The following is an 18,625-nucleotide window of genomic DNA, read 5'->3' on the forward strand; positions in this document are numbered from 1 at the left end:
TTATTTATCCCCATGTTTCTCTTTCTTTGTTTTATGACCCTCCGTATCTCTGTCAACCCATTTCTCATTTCTTTTTTCTTTTCCTTTTTTTTTTTTTTTTAGACATGCGCTATCTTCAGCTTATTCCCTCTCCCTCTCCTACTTTCTTTTCTTTCTCTCTATTCCTCTGTCTCTGATTCCTTCCCCTCCCCACCCATATTTCTCTGTCCCTCTCTGTTTGTTTCTTCATGTATTTGTGGCTGTGAGCAGATATACATACACAGCTGTGCACATAGCGTACATGACACTTTTTCCTGTCAAAACAAAATCGATAATTGCTCTTCATGTAAGTGTTGGCCAGGACAAAGATTTTCAGTTGTTTTAAAATTGGAGTATGTGATTCAGGAAAATGTCGGCTAAACTGATCTTTATTGGGAGTGAGACACAGACTGAATGAAAAACTTTTGATAATGATGCCACTGATCCGAATTTATTAACACAGACTGGGCATCCCTTAAGACAGATAACTGAAGAAGACATTACAAAACTGTTCATTTGGTGGATCATCTGGGAGCTCAGTAGTACAGATATTGAAGGCATCACCTGCAGAGAGTCGACAGCCCCCATGAAGATGTTGGAGTTGCCTGCAGGGGATTATGTGAAGATCGGTTTCTAGAAAGAAGGAGATCCAGCACTGGGTACATATCCAGAATGGTAAGTGCCACGCAGAGGGTAGCTGGTGTTGTTTACATTCACATTGGGCCTGAAGCTATTGGCGCCGAAATTCACACCATACACTCCGATGTTGCCTATGGCCACAGGCTTTCCTTTCTTCTGTGGCTGAGAGGGGATGGTTCTGGGACTGACATATCCAGAATGGTAGGTGCCACTCAGAGGGTAGCTGGTGTTGTTTACATTCACAATGGGCCTGAAGCTATTGGCGCCAAAATGCACACCATTCACTCCGATGTTGCCAATGGCCACAGGCTTTCCTTTCTTCTGTGGCTGAGAGGGGATGGTTCTGGGGCTAACATATCCAGAATGGTAGGTGCCACGCAGAGGGTAGCTGGTGTTGTTTACATTCACAATGGGCCTGAAGCTATTGGCGCCGAAATTCACACCATTCACTCCGATGTTGCCAATGGCCACAGGCTTTCCTTTCTTCTGTGGCTGAGAGGGGATGGCTCTGGGGCTGACACTCCTGGTGCCAAAATTCACACCATACACTCCGATGTTGCCTACGGCATTAAGCTGCTCATTCTGCTTCAAGTGGCAGGGGTTGGCTGTGGTGGGCGCTGTAGCGGCACTGACGGCGGCCATCACGGTCAGGATCACCACGGTGAACACCTGCAGGCCAACAACAGTCTTAAAAACTACTCACACTAGACACTGATGGAACTCAATGGAATGACAAGTGAAATCACCATCAAATGGCGATTTGTTCACACTAGATGGAATATAAACTGAAAGTCACTTCGCTCAACTCCAATACAGAGGGATCAAAGGGAGGTGTGGGATACTATCCAAGATTCAAAAAGGTCGTATACAATACCAGAATTAAGGAATCATCAGTTACAAAGTGAAGAGACAGCAGAGGTAAGCTTTATGACAGATGCACCTGATAAAGATTTCTTAGTACAGAAACATGAAAGGTTCTGTCCAAATATTTTAATACATCAATTGTGAGCAAAAATACATATACAAGACATTAAATAATGCTTATAGAAAAGTTAGTGATCCTGCCTATCTTATTCACTGCGTTATTTCTTTATAAGTACCAAATCTCGTCTAAAATAAATGTAGTTTTCTCCTGCAAGAGGGCTGACTTTTCCACTGTTGAAAAAGATTACTTCATGTAAATTCCTTCAGGTTATTTATGTTATTATTATATACAGTTATATATAGTCATTTATTTGGCTATTACATACCGTGGAGAATTTTTCTCCGTGCATGTGTTGTAAAACTGACATCAAATTTCACTTTCAGATATCTGGATTCTCATGTGGATGCATGCTCTATTCCCATAATGGAACGTTTCCATCGCGTTACGAGATCAAAAAACTAATAAAAAAGTCGAATAAGGCGCAAGAGTAGCAATGAAGAGCATAACAGTGTTTTACATTGCATATTATGTGAAGCAAATTGTGTGTAAAACAAAGAAAAGTATACAGTAGGGTGTAACAAAATGATGTGATACAGCTGCTAAGTTACCATGTATTAGGTAGGGTGAATTTCCTATGTCTGGCCATCATGACTTAGGTTTTCTTTGGTTCCCTTAAGTCATTCTAGACAAATTGCCAGTTAGTTCCTCCATCATCCACAACTGACCGTCGTCTAACCACTAGTCCTACTCTCTTACAGCGTATTTGCATAGTTTTGAGACCTTCTTTTTAGTTTTCTTACCATGATATTTCCTATATTACAATGAAATGGTCCTTAGGTGAGTAAATCAAGCAATAAATAAAAAAAGTTGCACCATTTCTGTGCATGTATTTATGAGAGGTGTTCAAACTGAAACAAATTATGTACTGGACGTCAAACAACTTTACAATTGATTTGAAGGGGGGTTAATCCAAGACTTGAAAAGTTTGTTTGACTGAACTTCATTGTCTGTGAAGAACCACACATTACTAAGGCTTTTAGTCGTTACGTGATACCATTCTATCGTCCCATTTCTTCTGGCCCCAGTGTGCAGCCCAAATGACAATTGCTCTATGCATAGTGTCCACACAAAAATGTTTCTCTGTACAAGATCAGAGACCTTTGTTGATGTGATGTTTCATTAGAATCCTACTTCTATATCTATACCAAAAAATCATAACGAAATGTGTGGCAGAGGATATTATTTTATGTACTATGTAATTAGTATCTTCCATTTCTATTCGAAGGTAGAATGTGATAGTTATTGCTGCCTGTCCGCTTCTGTGTGATGTATTACACACCAAATTTTATCTACACTACCTCTAGGAGATACATTAGGGATGTTCCGATATTACTGATCTGAGTAAATATATACTTCTTAAGCTTTCTAGAGTTTATAACTCTTTGCTGCTCCGTGACCTACACCGAGCATGGCCTGTTTAGTAAAAAAATTTTCCTAGGGATAATATTTCAGCTTGCTTGTAAGTATTGGTTTTTCTCTGTTTTCCATTTTATGTATCGAATCCTTCATACAACTACATAATACTTTTAATATTCCCCCTTATAATGTAAATAAGTACTTATCTGTCAAATAAATTATTTAAATATGTGCATTAGACTAAATATGTTGATCTTTCCAATATATATAAACTGAGTAGATCCTCTGCGATGTCAAACAGGTCAGAAAAAACAAGACTGCTCAAATACCAAGTAAAATAAATATGCTGATCTGTCTTCCACAGAATCCAAGTAAAATAGTTCACCAAAATTTAAACCAAATTTTGATTTCAATATATCAAATAAGTTGTCACAAAACATCTAAATGTTCTTTCTACCTACAGTCTTGGTTTGTGTGACTTTAAATTTAAATAAGAAGGTTAAATGCAGGAGAAAGAAAACACATCACTCTGAAAGCAGAAGAAGAATTACATCTTTACAAAAATTAGATAGACGGCATTGAACCTTACGCTGCTCTTACGACATGAAATAATTCTTTCTTTATGTAATGCGAGTTCAGCTACTGGCCCGGATGTCATAATTGATATGCAGCAAACACGCTGATACAAGACAATGCTGTTGATGATTATCAATGAAAAGAAATAGTTTGAATGATAATAATGATAATAATAGTAATAATAATAATAATAATAATAATAATGTATTCAGACTTCGTTAAAACATATGCAATGGTTTGACTTACAAATGATGAAATATCTGTAGTGTACAAAGCTTAATTGTCTACAAATGATAGGGTAATACACTCAGATACAAAAATTAAGTCGTACTTGACTTAAAAATATTACTATTTTCCAAAGAATTTATTGTAAAAGACTGCTACAATCTTCATGCAGTGACAATCTAGGAAGCAGAAGGTCTGAATTCCAGTTTTCTTTTTTCTCTTAACAAACGAATATCAAAGTTCTTATAGGCGATTATGACAGAAATTAAATTGATACTCTGAGCTATAAGCTTGTCACTAACATTTTTGATACACAGTGCTTGTTATAAATTATAACATTATTGTGAAAAATTTGTACAGGAGTCAGACTGTGCTTTTACTCAAGCACACAATATTATTCGTATGTATACACATCCGTTAGGTCTACTTAGAAATTCAACAGCGGATTGAAAGGATGTGGGCAGCAATAAATTCTCTACTCTCCTCTAAAACTGAACCTCATTGGTCGTTAACCGTCTTATGTTCACTAGGGAGTTATTGGATATGTGTGTTCCTGACTAATGGACACTCTTCTCTACAAAAGAAAATGACATTATAACTTTGTGAAGTTTATCCTTATTTGTAGTATGGAGTTCTGTATTCTGATATGTTTGTTTGAATAAGAAGTAAATTGTTAATGAGCAAATTCATTAAGGAATTACTACCTTGGTATCCATAGTTGCCGAAACAGGCCCCTGGAGGATGCTCTAGCAGATGATAGAAACTCCATTTAAACCTTGTGTATTTTAGTATCTGCCTGTAAAATGTAACATAAAATACTCGAAGTAGGTCCCTGTGAACTGTACAACCTCTTTGATCGATTATCTGTCAGATAAAATGCTACACGATTTCTGTTACTGTCTCTCCTACAGATGAACTTAAGCCCCTTATTCGCATTACTTACAGCTCAGAGTGTGTGCTCGAAGAAATTTCACCCTTGCAGCTGGTCGTCGTTCATACGATAGACGATATTTCAACATAACATCTGATAGTCATCGCCAGGTGAGCCATCAAAGACTTAGGTGCAGTACTGCCTATGTGTAAATAATTACCTCACTGTAACGCATTTAAATGGTTTTCAAATCAATTGCAAAGTTAAAGGAGTATCAAAATTTTGGTCTGAATATATCATTTAAAGCCGGCACGGTTGGCCGAGCGGTTCTAGGCGCTACAGTCTGGAACCGCGCGACCGCTGCGGTCGCAGGTTCGAATCCTGCCTCGGGCATGGATGTGTGTGATGGCCTTAGGTTAGCTAGGTTTAAGTATTCTGCGTTCTAGGGGACTGATGACCTCAGATGTTGAGTCATATAGTGCCCAGAGCCATTTGAACCATTTTTATATCGTTTAAAACATAGTGGACTGTCAGACAAGATTTACTGTTTATGGTAAAACATTGTCATTCACTTTTGGGGCATTCATAACCATCTGTGCTACATACCTGCTCCAAGTATGGCCTTTTGTAATCTGTTTGCAACCATCATGGGAGTAGCGCTTATACTAACCACATTAAAACACCATCTTACACCGCTCACAGTTTTCGAATGCTCATACGACCTGGCCCAAGAGGTGGGGCAGTGGGTGAGACCCTTGCATCGCATTTCTAACTAGCGTCCTGATATCCAGATTCATCTTTTCAATACGTTTCATAAAGTCACTTAGGGCATTCGTCGGGATGCGTCTTTTGAAGTAAACACTTTAGAATTCCTTCGCTGCCCTTCCCCAATGAGAGCTTACGTACTGCCGGCAATGACCTGGTCATAGACTTGGCGTTAGGCCCTAATCATCTAAATTACTTTGAAAATGACATGGAACACCTCAAAATTGATTGCACAGATTATGAATTTGCGTCAACAGCTATCTCAGCCTTTATATTTAATCATACTTTGAATACCTCGAGTAATGTGGAATTCACAGTGAAAATGTCCCTTTCAGGGACACGTAGAAATTTCAGTCTCTGACGCACATATTAAATTAAAATATTACATTCATTAACATTGTTGCGAAAATGTATTATTGTGACTAAAAACACATGAAGTGACTGGTTAAAATCACACAATTGCTGTGGATCGTAAAAATTAATGCATTTCCTTTAGTGCTGAACTCAGATCCAAGATGACTGCCGAGTGAGATAGAGAGGTATATTTAGTCTACCAAACGTACGTACCTAATATTAAATAGTGTTAAATTTATTTAGTTTTGTATACTTGATGTTGTTTTCTTTTTTGTCACACAAGGGAGTGCTAAGCGTTCCTATTTGCTTTTTATTGATAGAATTTGTGTTCTAGCACAATGTATAATTAATATTAAGTATTGCAGTAAGCTTGGCATTTTCGAACCTTATCCTGAGGCTGGAACAGGGAGGCTAGGTCTCATGTAAGGTACCATCGGTTCAGACGCTACCATGTCAGAACTTATGTTGCTGTACTTCCCAAACGAGCAATGAACTTTTTCCAATCAGGTAGAGTTTTAAGTATAGCGCACCTGGAAGGCAGCTCGCTCTCTTGGCTACTGGCCTTGGCATTTGTCGCATCGCTTTGGAGAGATTAAAATTTATCGCAGTACCTCCCTCTGTGTAGCACCTCTGAACCCCTTCTTTCCAATAAATCAGTTTGGTATGAAGTTTACCGTTAAGTTCAAAGCCTGCCGTCTTACCTGCACTATTGACGTGACCACTCTGTACGGTACTAAGTTCCTAACTGTAAACTTTCTGCCTGTAATTACTACTAAAGAACGTGCAGAACGATATATATACACGGAATGTGCTATATTTTATTATGGCGCAAGGGCAAGCTAAACAGCTCTGTTGCCCAATGCTGGCAACGTCCAGTGCTTTCAATGTGTCATGTGCACTGCCAGGCGTGACTGCAAGGAATAAACAGTTATCGTTTCTACGTGGCTGGCGGAAGTCCGGCACATGAATTACTGCTGTTCATTGAAACTGCCTAAGTAGGACACAACAGACACCGGCAAATCAGCTGTGCACGCCTTGTGCAATCAGGTAGCTCACCACGTGGACTGCTATCTCCTGCTTGTAGTGGTGGGTCGTGGGTTCCGACCCTGATCCGCCACAGGTCGACCAGTCTTCGCAAGGTGTTCGTTGCAGCGGAGTGTCGTGGGATTGGATCACGTTCTGTCACAGGTTGACCACATACTGTCATGTATTCGTTGTAGCAGAGGCTCTTGGGATCGGGTCATGCTTCGCCACGGGTCGACCACTCAATGCCAGCCACTTGTGCTCCACCGTGACATTGTTCTCGTCACAACCGGAAGACACGTACCGTCAGTGGCGAACTGATGTTATTCTGGACCGCACTGATGTCTGAAGGATCTCGTGGGAGAAGTAGATCGTTTTAGGATAAATCCTGAAAATAGTTTCCAGCGCCTAAAGAGAATCTCCTGCTATTTAAAGAAAATGTGAATCAGTCACTCGAAAGACTGACTGTAATGCACCAAATGACAAACTTACACTACTGGCCAGTAAAATTGCTACACTAAGAAGAAATGCAGATGATAAACGGGTATGCATTGCGCAAGTATATTATACTAGAACTGACATGTGATTACATTTTCACGCAATTTGGGTGCATATGTCCTGAGAAATCAGTACCTAGAACAACCACCTTTGGGCGTAATAACGGCCTTGATACGCCTGGGCATCGAGTCAAACAGAGCTTGGATGGCGTGTACAGGTACAACAGCCCATGCAGTTTCAACACGATACCACAGTTCATCAAGAGTAGTGACTGGCGTATTGTGACGAGCCAGTTGCTTGGCCACCATTGACCAGACGTTTTCAATTGGTGAGAGATCTGGAGAATGTGCTGGCCAGGGCAGCAGTCGAACATTTTCTGTATCCAGAATGGCACGTACAGGACCTGCAACATGCGGTCGTGCATTATCCTGCTGAAATGTCGGGTTTTGCAGGGATCGAATGAAGGGTGGAGCCACGCGTCGTAAGACATCTGAAATGTAACGTCCACTGTTCAAAGTGCCGTCAATGCGAACAAGAGGTGACCGAGACGTGTAACCAATGGCACCCCATACCATCACGCCGGGTGATACGCCAGTATGGCGATGACGAATACACGATTCCAATGTGCGTTCACCGCGATGTCAACAAATACGGATGTGACCATCATAAAGCTGTAAAGAGAACCTGGATTCATCCGAAAAAATGACGTTTTGCCATTCGTGCACCCAGGTTCGTCGTTGAGTACACCATCGCAGGAGCTCCTGTCTGTGAAGCAGCGTCAAGGGTAACTGCAGCCCTGGTCTCCGAGCTGATAGTCCATGTTGCTGTAAACATCGTCGAACTGTTCGTGCAGATGGTTTTTGTCTTGCAAACGTCCACATCTGTTGACTCAGGGATCGGGACGTGGCTGCACGATCCGTTACAGCCATGCGGATAAAATGCCTGTCATCTCGACTACTAGTGATACGAGGCAGTTGGGGTCCAGCACGGCGTTCCGTATTACCGCCCTGAACCCACCGATTCCATATTGTGCTAACAGTCATTGGATCTCGATCAACGCGAGCAGCAATGTCGCGATACGATGAACCGCAATCGCGATAGGCTACAATCAGACCTTTATCAAAATCGGAAACGTGATGGTGCGCACTCCTCCTCCTTACACGAGGCATCACAACGACGTTTCACCAGGCAACGCCGGTCAACTGCCGTTTGTGTATGATGAATCGGTTGGAAACTTTCCTCATGTCAGCACGTTGTATGTGTCGCCACCGGCGCCAGCCTTGTGTGAATGCTCTTGAAAGCTAATCACTTGCACATCACAGCGTCTTCTTCCTGTCGGTTAAATTTCGCGTCTGTAGCACGTCATCTTCGTGATGTAGCAATTTTAATGGCCAGTAGTGTACTACAAAGAAAGAGAAACCAGTGGAAAAATTAACATGAGGTATTTCATAGCGTACAAAGAGCAGATATGACACATACCTAAGATAACTTTCAACCTTTAGTAAAAATTTATCAGAAGCAAAAGACGTTAAAATAAAAACTCCTCATGGTAACATATTGGGATTAGTACAGTTCGTCATGTACATGAATGACTTTCTCACTATTATTAGTAATGAGAAAAAAAATCACTTTCTTGATCACCGCAATATCATAGTCACCAAGAAACCAAGAGAACTGCCTGCAGAGTATACTAATTAAACAGTCAAAGAGGTTTACAGTTGGTCAATTACTTGTTCTTCAAGAGACGTCATTCAACTAAACGCCGATGGCATCTCTACAGGCTGTATAACAAACGCAAAATTCCTTGGGATGAATACTGATTCTCGACTAAAGTGGTGCGAATACACAAAGATATTTGCAAACAGAACGTAATCAGTATGTTATGCCCTTAAACTACTGTCATCAGTGTGTAATTCTGATGTGTGGCATTCATGTTTGGGGAGAAAATGCACTATGTTTAAAAACAAAATTTGAGCCACGGAAAAGTGCCGTATGAATTGTAACCAAAAGTAGCAATCGATCTCACTAAAAAGCGTGTTCGAAACATTGGGTATTTTAAATGAACCGTGTGAGTATATTTATCAATCAGATGTACAATAAAAATAACGTCAACAATTATTGCACAAACAGGATATAAAAAAATGGTTCAAATGGCTCTGAGCACTATGGGACTTAACATCTATGGTCATCAGTTCCCTAGAACTTAGAACTACTTAAACCTAACTAACCTAAGGACATCACACAACACCCAGCCATCACGAGGCAGAGAAAATCCCGAACAGGATATACTCTGAGCTTACATTTACCAAGAAGGAATAAACATAAATCTCAAAACGGCATTTTATGTGAAGGAATAAAACTGTTTAGTAAATTGCCAAATGAAATTAAAAGATATTGATGAAACATGGTTATTTAGAAACATTTAAAAAGTACCTGTTAACCAATACATTCTAAACAATAAATAACTATTTAGATAACACAGAGAAGATGTTCCGAAGGAATTGAAACACAAATAAACAATGTCATTCTTGGAACTTTCGCGGTGTGAACAGTATTTCAGGAAATTTCGGGACTGCACCCGGATAACGTCGACTTCTTGCCACGATGTTTCGGCTGACAACCATTCAGTCATCTTCAGGTGAGTTTTTTGCACTGAAGATTCCTGGTTCACATCGCTAGCTTTATACAAAAAATTTACGCAAACACGCATGCTCAAAGGCAGCCGCTAAATGAGCGACCTCTGTCGATTTACTCGCTCTCTTCGACTACCTCTCCATCTACGGCACCCAGACGCATGTGTAATGAGATACTACATTTGCGCTCTCAGTCGGAATGTGAAATCACGGGGTTAAAATTCAGGACTCAAAATGAGTAAATATTAAAGGTCACTGGATACGTCACTGGACATAAAATGATTTCTTTCTGAAGAAATTAAAGGTATCACCGAATCCCCCCTCGTTTTATCTAATTGAAAGCGGTTATTAGTAAGTTCTTGAGCTAGACGAATTTCCTCCTATTACTTAATAAATGAATCTGTAGAGGATCTAGTCGAGGTCAACACATCCTTGGCAGAGTAATCCTTGGACTGTCCTGTGAAGATACTGACTTAGGTTAAGACTGACTTACTTGGCTGCGTAAGGTGAGTGTGGCGTAGTAGACTCTTAATGGAAGGGAAGTCATTCTTCAGGTTTTCATCAACAAGTCCATAATATTCCAACGCACACGCGTAACAAGACGTGACAATGAGCGCTGTGCCAGAATAATAGCGACCCCGAGAACTTCGTTGTGAAAGGGAAGCATTAAACCGATGCTAGCTCAACACGCATCATGAAATAGAGAATGACGTGGCGTATGGTAAAAGAACTGTACTCGCATTCTGGAGGCGCAGTGTTCAACATCCGTTATCTCATCCCGCCGTGAGGTATGGATGCTTTACCCAGATCTATCTTGAACAGTTTATTAAATAAGTCCACGGCTGATTTCCGTTAACAGTTTCACCTACAGGTCTTAAGTACAGGATACATGCAATTAAAGTAGTCCGCCTCCCATTCGAATATGAATGAAACATTTCGATTCTGAAATTGAGTAAACAGCTACAACAATGGACAGTTTTCTGCAATAATCGATTGTTACCATCCTTCTGTCAGCATTTCAGTTTATTTCATGAACGAAGTTAAGAGCTTTTCTTTGCGGTCTGCAAACTGACTTTCTCGATAGAAGAAAGAAATGAAATAGTTGAAATATGTGTGAAAACAGGTTCGATTAAGGTAACTTGCGAAATTTTCGGGGCCAGGTATTCGGATAGTTAACTACCAACAAAGAGAGCACTATAGAGTCCACATAAGAACTGGCTGCACCAACGGATCTGCTCAAAATGGAAACGCCAAAGAATTCCTTCAGTTTGCAGACAAGAAGTTATTCCAGACATTCGCAGAAGAATTGTTCAGAACCCAAAGAAGTCTACATGTAAACTGGCCCAATATTGTACACTCGTTGATGAAACATGAGCATAAAGACTGACGTCTCTTCAGATATGGATCAAGTACGGTATGTAATGAAAAAATGAACCTCACACACTATAAGAGCGGTGTGATGCTTAATAGCTTTTCTGCTATGGCTTACATGGGCTAGATGACAATAGCTCTTTGGTCTGTAGACCGAAATTTCTGTCTTTTTCTCCGACGATGATACGACTAGAGGCACAATGTATTACAACATTTGTGCTGCTGCTCGTAAATGAGATGTTTGTACTAATTGTCTCTCAGTGGTACGAGGTTCAAGTCTCAATCCAATGTGCGGTCTTGTCTCCTACTGATCACTTCTGTTACCTCTGGCCACGAACTCCTAACTGCTAAAGTGGGAAAAGGCCCAATTTTTAGGAAGCTACGAAGATATGGAATACTGTGCTACACTGCTATGATATTCAGCCTTACGTACGGTCTTTTTTTTCTTTCGTTTGGAGATGCATGATTAGTAAAATGTAACTGCCCACAAGTACATTAGTTTCGCTGCAAATTTGTTGTTGTAGACGTATATTAAAGATTAACCGAACGTGTGAAAAGTGACGTGAAAAATTATTGAATAGAACAGGAGGGGGCAAGCCTCTATGGGGTAGCTGCTATGAGAAATAAAATGGATCTAAGGTATAAACGAATATTAATAATTATTTTAGCCCTGGGAGGATATAAAAACGGCTGTTCAGAATTGCAATCTAGTGTTCCTAACATCAATGTGTTGGTGTACTCTAGACTAAATCTTATGTACGAATGTTTTGACGTTCCTGGAAGCAAGGAGCTCTTCAGCGATTCGTCGCATATTCAACAAAAGCGACTCAGCTGAACTGCAGCTCACATTGTCACGCACTATATTGGTTAGATGGTAGGTGGATTTGCGACAGACAACTCTGTCGCCGACAGACAATGCTATTGTTTACCGGTACGTGGTTTGCTAGGGAATATTTCAATGGTTAAATAAGATCGTTGAAATATAAAGCGAATGCACAACATAAGCAAAAATAGCATCATGCGCAATGAAGCCACAACCGTTTTCATTATCCGTGAACGAATCGTCATATAGGTCAGCACTACCGTCAGATTTTCCTCTTTCCATGATACAGTCGAAGAAAAACAACGCCTTTGGATGATTCATCATAAATGCAAAACTAATAGGACTAGATTACCACTTCATGTGTGAACGAAAACTCACTTTAAAAGTAGAGAAATAAATAAGACTGAAAGCAAATCGAAAGAAACTGTTAGTATTTGATTACAACCTCAGTGGTAAGGAATGGAGCCTTTCATAACACTTAGGATGTGGGAAACACCATGTAGTGGAGCGGCAGCCGCCGAGCTGAGAGCAAGCGCAGCAGGCCAGCAGTAGCACTTCTGTGATCAACTGTAAAATTAATCGTACTTCTTTTTCAGCATAAGTCTTGTGAATATCCTTGTGTAGGGCGGCTTCCTAGTTTAAATTTTCCGTGTAGAGAAATTTATTTCGGTTTATATCAGTCTCAGAGTACAGTGAAAAATCTGCACACCAACTTTTAGTTTTACTTTATTCTCCTCTGGTATATTTTCTAACTCACTAGCGCCATTTGAGACCATATGTCCGTTTTATACACAGTTCGATATGGCTAGGGACTGTGCTTGTTGTGAGCGGACACAAGGAGAGTGGGCTGCTGTGCGTAAACAGGTAAACAGCTAATGCTCGAAGTTGCGGTGACGTCGGGGCACCAGTGACGAGGTTTACGACACCTTTGGTGCCACTGGAATTCCCTGGTGATCCGGACGTCGCTGTTTCGATACCACTGGAGTCCCCTGGTGACCCGGGCGTCGATACGCAACATCTCAAAGGTCCGTCCTCACTCCAGAGTGGGTGGAAAACAGTGGTGAGTTCGCGTGTCACTGGGCGAAAGGCGGAAGAGGGAGCAGGCCATGCGGCTAGCTCCCTACGTCTTAATAACAGATACGAGGTGCTTCTCAGTGTTGATGATAACTGTGAGACAGCACGGGATGACTCTCCTGTTGGACCAGCGGTCGATTTTCCTGCCCAGTCGGGAACAGTACAGAAGCTGGGAATGCTAGTCATTGGGAGCTCCAAGGCGGGTGATGGAGCCCCTCGGGGAGCTAGCAGGCAAGGCGGGAAAGAATTACAGTGTGCATTCTGTATGTTTGCTGGAAGGTCTCGTTCGTGATATAGAGGAGGCATTGCCAGCGGCTATCGAGGGCACTGGACGCAACTGGTTGCATGTAGTGGCACATGTCGTCACGAATGACGCCTGCCGCTTGAGTTCTCACGCCATCCTCGGCTCCTTTGGTGAAGTCAACGAGGAACGCACGCAGGGTGCAGGCTAAGCTGTCTATTTGTAGCATCGTACCCAGCGTTGATAAGTGTCGTCTGGTTTGGAGAAGAGCGGAAGATCCAAACCAGAGCATCAGACGCCTCTGCGACCGTATCTGATGCGAATTTCATGACTTCCACTATCGGGTGTAGAATTGTAGGGTTCCCCTTAACAGGTCAGGCGAGCACTACACGCAGGAAGCGGGTACTAGGGCAACGAAGTATGTGTGGTGTGCACATGGGGCTGTTTTAGGTTAGAGGACCCCTCCCTTGGGAGCAAAGACGATTTTCCTGTTACATCACCCACTGCGACCTCAGAGAATCTTGTTCCTCACATATCAGAGACAGGAAAGATTAATATGATTTTAGTAAACTGCAGAAGCATCCAAGGGAAGGTCCCAGAATTAGAGTCGCTTACTGAAGGAATAATGGACAGATAGTGCTGGAAACACAAACTTGGTTGAAGCCAGACGTCAATGACAAGGAAATCCAAAATTCAGACTCGAATGTTTATCGCAAGGATAGGTTAGTTGACAATGTTAGCGGCGTCTTTATAGCAGTAAAAATTCAGTAAAATCTACTGAGGTTAGCATGGTTTCAGAATGAGAATTAATCTGCTTGAAACTGAGTGTCAAAGAACTCTCAAAAATGATGAACGGATGCTTTTATAGACCACATGGGTCACGACCTGTAGTTGTAGAGCGCTTCGGACAAAACTTGCAGAATATCATTAGGAATTTTCCTGATCATCGTGACTTCAACTTGCCAGGTATACATTGGGAGTGTAGCGCCATCAAAACTGGTGCCAGAGACAGGGAATGGTGTGGTGTTGCTCTGGATGTCTTGTCCGAAAATTACCTTGAGCAGACAGTTAGAGAACCAACTCGTGAGCGTGACGTCTTGGACCTCCTGGCAACGAACAGACCTGAACTTATCGAATCGGTTAACGTAGAGGAAGGTATCAGTGATGATAAGGCTGTCACAGCATCTATGACGACGGGTCCTACAAAGATTGTTAAGAAAGGTAGGAAGATATATTTGCTCAACAATGGTGACAGGATACAAATTTCAGAATATTTCAGCAGTCAGCGTCAAATATTCAGTGATGAGGACGAAGATGTGGAACACAAATGGAAAAAATTCAAAGGCGTCGTTCAGTATGCCCTAGACGAGTATGTTCCGAATAAGGTTTTAAGGGATGGGAGAGATCCACCATAGTTTAATAGCCGTGTTAGAAAAGCGCTATGTACACAAAGAGCACTTCATCTCACACTCAAGAGAAGTAAAAATCTAACTGACAAACCAAAGCTGAACGAAGCGAAAATGAGCGTAAGGAAAGCAATAAGAGAAGCGTTCAAGGATATTGAAAATGAGACGTTGTCAACCGACCTGAGTAAAAACCCTAAGAGATTTGATCGTATGTAAAATCAGTAAATGGGTCAAAAGTATCTATTCATTCTCTCTGCGGCCACACCGGTATCGATACGGAAGAGAGGCCGAAATACTGAATTTGGTCTTCCGAAGTTGTTTCACCGCGGAAAATCGTAGCACTGTCCCTTCTTTCAATTGTCGTAGAACGTCGAAACGGCAGATATTGAGATAACCGATGGCGGAACTGAAAACCAGCTCCAATCGCTTAGTAGTGGAAAGGAGTCATGACCAATGGCATACCCATGAGGTCTATAAGGATTATGCGAAAGAACTTGCTCCCCACCAAGCAGTAATTTATCGTAGATCCCTTGAGCAACGAAAAGTACCTCACAACTGGAAAAACAGCGCATGCCATTCCCGTTTTTGAGAAAGGCCGTAAGGCAAGTCCAAACAATATATCGTTGACGTCAGGCTGTTGTAGAATTATGGGACAAGTTTTATGCTCAACAACTATGACTCTTTGGAAAATGAGCATAACCTCTATAAAAATCAACATATATTCCGCAAACAGATATCCTACGAAAGTCAGCTCGCTCTTTTCCTTGATGCGATCCACACCGCAGTGGAAAATGCCGCTCAGGTTGATGCTGTGTTCTCTAAAGCATTTGACACCGTCCCGCATTGCCGTTTAATGAAAAAAAATACGAGCTTACGGAGTACCGGAGCAGACCTGCGATTGGATTCAAGACTTTCTTGCAGATAGCCCTCAACACGTCGCTCTTAACGGAACTAAATCGACAGATGTAAAGGTAATATCCGGAGTACCGCAGGGAAGTGTGATAGGACTCCTGCTGTTTACAGTATATACAAATGATCTAGTAGAAAGTGTTGGATGCTCTTTAAGGTTATTCGCAGATGACGCTGTAGTCTATACCAAAGTAGCAACGCCAGAAGATAGTAAGAATTTTCAGGACGGCCTGCAGAGAATAGATGAATGGTGCAGACTCTGGCAGTTGACCATGAACTTAAATAAATATAACATATTGCGCACACATAGAGAAAGAAATCCACTACTGTTCAGCTACACTATTGATGACAAACAGCTGGAGACAGCGCCTGCCCTAAATTATCTAGGCGTAACAATCCAGAGCGACCTTCAGAGGAATCAAACAGATAGTGGGAAAAAGAGACACCAGACTCAGATGCATCCGAAGAATCTTAAGGACATGCAACTCTTCCACGAAAGAAGTGGCTTATAAGGCGCTTGTCTGTCCCATTCTTGAGTATTGTTCATCTATCTGGGATCCGTATCAGGGAGGACTGATAGAGGAGACAGAGAAGATCGAACGAAGAGCGGCGCATTTCGTCAAGGGATCGTTTAGCTGGCGAGCGAGCGTTACTGATATGCTAAACAATCTCCACTAGCAGACGTTACAAGAGAGGTGTTGTGTATCACGGAGAAATTTGCTATTGAAATTAGGGGACAGCATTTTCAGGAGAAGTCAGACAACACATTTCTTCCCCCAATGTACCGGGTGATCAGAAAGTCAGTATAAATTTGAAAACTGAATAAATCACGGAATAATGTAGATAGAGAAGTACAAATTGACACACATGCTTGGAATGACACGGGTTTTATTAGAACCGAAAAAAAACAAAAGTTAAAAAAATGTCCGACAGATGGCGCTTCATATGATCAGAATAGCAATAATTAGCATAACAAAGTAAGACAAAGCAAAGATGATGTTCTTTATAGGATATGCTCAATATGTCCACCATCATTCCTCAACAATAGCTATAGTCGAGGAATAATGCTGTGAAAAGCAATATAAAGCATGTCCGGAGTTACGGTGAGGCATTGGCGTCGGATGTTGTCTTTCAGCATCCCTAGAGATGTCGGTCGATCACGATACACCTGCGACTTCAGGTAACCCCAAAGCCAATAATTGCACAGACTGAGGTCTGGAGACCTGGGAGGCCAAGCATGACGAAAGTGGTGCCTGAGCACACGATCATCACGAAACGACGTGCGCAAGAGATCTTTCACGCGTCTAGCAATATGGGGTGGAGCGCCATCCTGCATAAACATCGTACGTTCCAGCAGTTGTTTATCAGCCAGGCTGTGGATGATTTGATTCTGTAACATATCGGCGTATCTCTCACCCGTCACGGTACCAGTTTTGCCGTCCAGCGCCATCTGTCGGACATTTTGTGAACTTTGTTTTTTTTTGTTCTAATAAAACCCCATGTCATTCCAAGCATGGGTGTCAATTTTTACCTCTCTATCTACATTATTCCGTGGTTTATTAAGTTTTCAAATGTATACTGACTTTTTGATCACCCGGTACATCTCTCGTATTGACCAGGAGAAAATTCGAGAAATTAGAGACAATACTGAGGCTTACCGACAATCATTCTTCCCACTCACTGTTTGCGAATGGAACAGGGTTCGAGGGATCAGGGAGTGGTACCGAAAGTACCCTCCGCCACACACCATTAGGTGGCATACGGAGTATGATGTAGCTGTAGATGATGTAGATATAGACGAACCGATATGATATGAAACCAACACAGATAATCAGTTGTTGGCTAGACAAATAGAGTTCTCACGTTTTCTAGGAGGTCGTGCTAGGATCCTGAAAGGTCGGTTTAGTTTACATCAGAGTGTAGAACAGGCCATTTGGAAATGTTGTGATAATGTGTTTAATTCTCACAATATATTTTGTGACGAAATGTGGTATATGCAGGCGAGGAATTATTTCTAGAGTGCAGTGTACGTACAGGTGTCAAAAGGCTTCTAAACGACGAAAGGGAGCATTTGGACAGACTCGAATACGGTATGTATTAAGACATGATACACTTGACAAAAAAATGGTAATAGCTCTTTTGAAATTTGGCATTAGAGTACACGTAACAGTTACGCGTTTCTAAGTTCTCATGAAAAAAAGGATGTGCCATATGAGGTACTATCTAGACAAAACCAGAGTGGTTCCCTATGCTGAGCGGTAGCATCCGCAATCTGTCGCATACTTACGGCGTTCATGTTGGCTGGATGAGGATGTACGACGGCGAGGGCCGTGTGTGTCTTCCTCTCATGGCATCTGTTCTTTTATATGTATTCAGCTGTTGATGCTGGCCTCGGAGTGCTTTTTTGTCGCCCAAACGAAGAATCACGGAGGACGAAGGTGGGAGCGACAAGTCGCTATCACGATGTGGTTTGCCTCCCATCCTCCAGTTTTACGGTGCAGAACTCGTTTTGTTGTTTTCGCACAAAGGCTCTCGTAGCTAGCACCCAATTCTGAGAAGCATGACTTAAGAACGCCACATGTTGCGCTGGCGCAGCGCTACAAGTATGGCGTGTGAAGTGACGGTCAAGAGTGACGTCAAAAAGCGGATATCAGATGGTAATGAAAATTAGCGCAGTTACAGAATGCATTTTAAATCTGTAACGAAGTTAGGATATGTGTACAGTAAGAATTGTACGTTTGTACTTCATTTCCTCTAAAGCCATGTCTTTCTCGGCCATCCTAAATCTCTTTTTCCTTTTAGTTTAGAAAGAATTACTTCTTCAATTATACTCCCTTCTCGCATTCTCTAGTAATGTT

General features: G+C 41.7%; 1 protein-coding gene across 1 annotated transcript; it reads right to left on the reverse strand.

Annotated features, from left to right (window-relative positions):
* Positions 1-453: 453 nt before the first annotated feature.
* LOC124545244 lies at positions 454-18,097 on the reverse strand. Its single transcript, XM_047124116.1, has 2 exons — positions 18,055-18,097; positions 454-1,326 (listed from the first exon to the last, which is right to left on the reverse strand). The coding sequence occupies exons 1-2, from the start codon at positions 18,061-18,063 to the stop codon at positions 652-654; spliced, it is 684 nt and encodes a 227-aa protein (XP_046980072.1). The 5' UTR covers positions 18,064-18,097; the 3' UTR covers positions 454-651.
* Positions 18,098-18,625: the final 528 nt, after the last annotated feature.

Source organism: Schistocerca americana, chromosome 8, assembly GCF_021461395.2.
Source record: "Schistocerca americana isolate TAMUIC-IGC-003095 chromosome 8, iqSchAmer2.1, whole genome shotgun sequence".
In the NCBI taxonomy this organism is placed as follows: domain Eukaryota; kingdom Metazoa; phylum Arthropoda; class Insecta; order Orthoptera; family Acrididae; genus Schistocerca; species Schistocerca americana.